The following is a 3,128-nucleotide window of genomic DNA, read 5'->3' on the forward strand; positions in this document are numbered from 1 at the left end:
CCCCTGTATGGCTGCTGGTGTAGAAGCTGTACTCCACTGATAATAGAGGGCTGTATCTCACTCCCTTTATTATGCTCATTCATTCGCCACACGCTGTGTCACCTGCAGCTCTGACCATGAGGAAGGGTTGCATCCTGTCTTCAGGATGAGTGTACAGATCCACCGTTGTGAGGAGGAAATCTAATGTTTTTCAGCTTGGTCACGATCAAAAATGAATAGGGTATGTGTGTGATTGATTCCATGCCTGTGTATGACGCCTTTTATAAATCCTTACACTTTTCGAACAAAAAATGAATCGGAATCAATTTTTACTATCAATGATGATAATATAAAATTTTATTTGAAAAAGATAGCCAATGGATTGAATGATGCCATTACTGTACACATCAAAAAACGCTGCGCTGCATTCAAGTAGAAACAGTTTCTCATTTAACAGTGCTTCCAAAACATCATTGCATCCAACTGTTCAATGACATTATAATATTCGGTACATTATTGCTAACATGGTGCCGTGAGCGTTCTAAGTAACTTTAAATAAAAATAAATACCTTAAATTAAATAAATAAATGAATAAATAGGCAGGAGCAGCACTTGCAAGCCTAAGTTTCGGTTTTCAGTACGAGCCGGTGGGGTGGTGTTCAGCACTGCGCTGGCCTGCGCTCTGAGCTGTGCTGTAGCTGCGCTCTAGCGGCGCTGTAGCTGCGCCAGGCTGGCGTGCCGCCTGCGCCGGTGCTCGTTCTTGCCGCACAGCTCGAAGGCCTTCTGGAGCACGGGCCGCAGCTCCCGCACGGCCTTCCGCTGCACCGTCGCGTCGCTCGTCTGAAAGGAGAGGGAGCGCAGAACGTCAGCCGCTGTCGCCGCGCAACCTGAGAACACCCGCCCCCCCCCCCCCCCCCCCCCCTTACGGGAGGCCGCTTCACCACAGACACCAGAGCCCCCCAGCAGGCGCTCAGCTCTGCGTTCTTAACTCTGTGACGGCAGCCAGCACCCTGCTGCTGAACCTCAAACGCTCGTCTCGTGAGTATCCACGAAGGGCTCCGACTGAGTGCAGTTCTGTGGCCGCGCGTGTTCTCTACTGTAGTGCGCCCTGACCAACCAAGCTTAGCTGCAGCAGCATTCGGTCAACAGCTGCCCTTGCGTAAAAATAGTTTTTCCTTAACAAGTACAATTCTTTAAATTTTGTTTTTATGGTAGAACTTAAAAAAATAGTACACTTTTTAAAAAAATAATAAAAATAATAATCATTGAAAAAAGCTATGCTTGGAGGCATATTATATGCCTGCATTTGATTTTGATCCAAAGTTAAGGAAATAATTTGATTGAATCCAGGCCAAATCTCACTTAAAGATCAGCTTACACATCGACTGGTCTATGAATCGCAATCTAAGAGGATGAGCTTGGCAGTGGATCTGACAGACAATAGATCAGTTGGACAGTGAATCAGTCAGCCAGCGGGAAGGCCTCATGCTCTGTGCTCCAGAGAGAGTCTCATGTTGCACTGATTTACCTCCAGGTCCCTCAGTTTCTGCAGTCGCTCCAGCAGGGCCTTCTGTCTGCTGAGGAAGTAGTTCATCAGGTCCTCCATTCGGGCTCTGATTGCCGTGATGCTCGTTTGTATCTCCTTGTCCTGGGTGCTATTCAGCATGTCCGTCAGGATTGTGATGTACACATCTAAGCTCTCCTGTAGCACCAGCATCTGTTCACTGTCCTGCCGGAGAGGAAGAAAATACCGGAAAACAAAGATTAAGACGTGTACCTACCATCCAGCCCGAAGTCCTTTCATGAATGAGGCGGGGTTAAGGGTTACTTTGGGATGCCTGTCCTTACTCACCTCAAACTTGCCATCGCTGTTCATGTTCTGGAGGAATATGGGATTCCCAAACAGGCTGATGTCCGCAGTAACGTTCTGAAAGGGACAGAAAAATAAGCTTCCTTACTTAACCTGTTATTCAAAAGCATCTGTGCAGGTAGCCAACTCATGGTGCCGGTGGCCATTGTGCTTTTCACCGGCTTAGGTTATTACTCAAAGCCTTTAATTTTGTTATGCTCTTTGTATGACCCTGCAGAAAACTCCTCATTCCACATTGACCAAAATGTAATTCAGTTTGAGCAAACTGCAAAATTAATTGACAAGGCTACAGTTAGGACTACGGCCGCACTTGTAAACACGCCCATGTGGACGTAGTTCCCCAGCTCAGCCAGTTGCATGTGCACACTGATGCCCTCTCCCTCCACGGCCCACCAGGTAGAGGAGCTCTTGACCTTTGGCTTTCCTTTCCCTTGCCGGCTCCTGGCCTCAGTGCCACGCAGTCTACCGTCCATTTGCCATGGTCATGGACAGCCGTTACCCACCCAGAGCTAACTAATGAGCCCGTGCCCACCCAGAGCCAACTGATGAGTGCGCTAAATACGAAGGCTTTGCCACCCTCCCAGTAGGCCTTTCATACTCACAAAGTGTTGGGTCAGCTTCTGGATATCGTGGCTCACTTTATCGGGGATGGTGTGGATGCCATGAACAGCGTCGGCCAGTCCGAGCGCCGTCAGGCAGAGTCCGCAGAGGAGAACCAGGACGAGCGGGGAGTTCATTTCTCTCTCTCTTTTCGTTTATTTTTTCTTCTTCTTCTTCTTCTTCTTCTTCTTCTTTTCTTTTAGCGGCCGGTCTGAGCTTGTCGAGCGTTAGTGCTGAAGCTGGCGGTGCGTTTGAAGTCGTCCCCTGTGCGGAGCCCTGTCCCTGCTGCGAGTGAGTGGTGGCGAGGCTGGGGCTGCGCGGCGGTATTTATGCAGCTGCGCAGGGGCCGGAGAAATGCAGCGCTGCAGCGGGAAGCTGCAGGTTATGCGCTTGGGGTTTTGTGGGTTCCTCAGCGGCAACGTTTCCTTTAAATCTCAACCCGCCTCCCCTGACGCGCAGCCGCTCACGCGTCCCGGGTCTTTCCATGGATTCCCTGGAAGGGGCTGCAGGTTCTGCTGGGCCGCGGTCTCAGGGGTCAGGGGGGAAGTTTTTTCTGTTTGGGGTGAAGGAGGTTACGGTTTGTGGCGTTTGGGCTCGCGTTGCACGTCATCAGTGGCCATTGATGATAAATTCAGTGCTGGGTTCGCAAATTTTGAGGCTTTCTAGTAAAGTGCGGCCT

General features: G+C 50.0%; 1 protein-coding gene across 1 annotated transcript; it reads right to left on the reverse strand.

The window, feature by feature from the left end:
* Positions 1 to 354: 354 nt before the first annotated feature.
* On the reverse strand, positions 355 to 2,834 carry LOC118218838 (interferon gamma 1-like). Its single transcript, XM_035401561.1, has 4 exons — positions 2,452 to 2,834; positions 1,832 to 1,906; positions 1,508 to 1,708; positions 355 to 819 (listed from the first exon to the last, which is right to left on the reverse strand). The coding sequence occupies exons 1-4, from the start codon at positions 2,584 to 2,586 to the stop codon at positions 685 to 687; spliced, it is 546 nt and encodes a 181-aa protein (XP_035257452.1). The 5' UTR covers positions 2,587 to 2,834; the 3' UTR covers positions 355 to 684.
* Positions 2,835 to 3,128: the final 294 nt, after the last annotated feature.

The sequence above is a fragment of the Anguilla anguilla genome, chromosome 19 (genome assembly GCF_013347855.1).
Source record: "Anguilla anguilla isolate fAngAng1 chromosome 19, fAngAng1.pri, whole genome shotgun sequence".
Lineage (NCBI taxonomy): Eukaryota > Metazoa > Chordata > Actinopteri > Anguilliformes > Anguillidae > Anguilla > Anguilla anguilla.

Bases quoted from the DNA above. Each gene is read 5' to 3' on its own strand.
- LOC118218838 (XM_035401561.1), bottom strand. From the start codon at position 2,586: ATGAACTCCCCGCTCGTCCTGGTTCTCCTCTGCGGACTCTGCCTGACG. The intron at 1,709-1,831 runs GTGAGTAAGGAC...CCTCTCCGGCAG, and splicing joins ACAGCGATGGCAAGTTTGAG to GACAGTGAACAGATGCTGGT. The intron at 820-1,507 runs GTAAATCAGTGC...CTCTCCTTTCAG, and splicing joins AGAAACTGAGGGACCTGGAG to ACGAGCGACGCGACGGTGCA.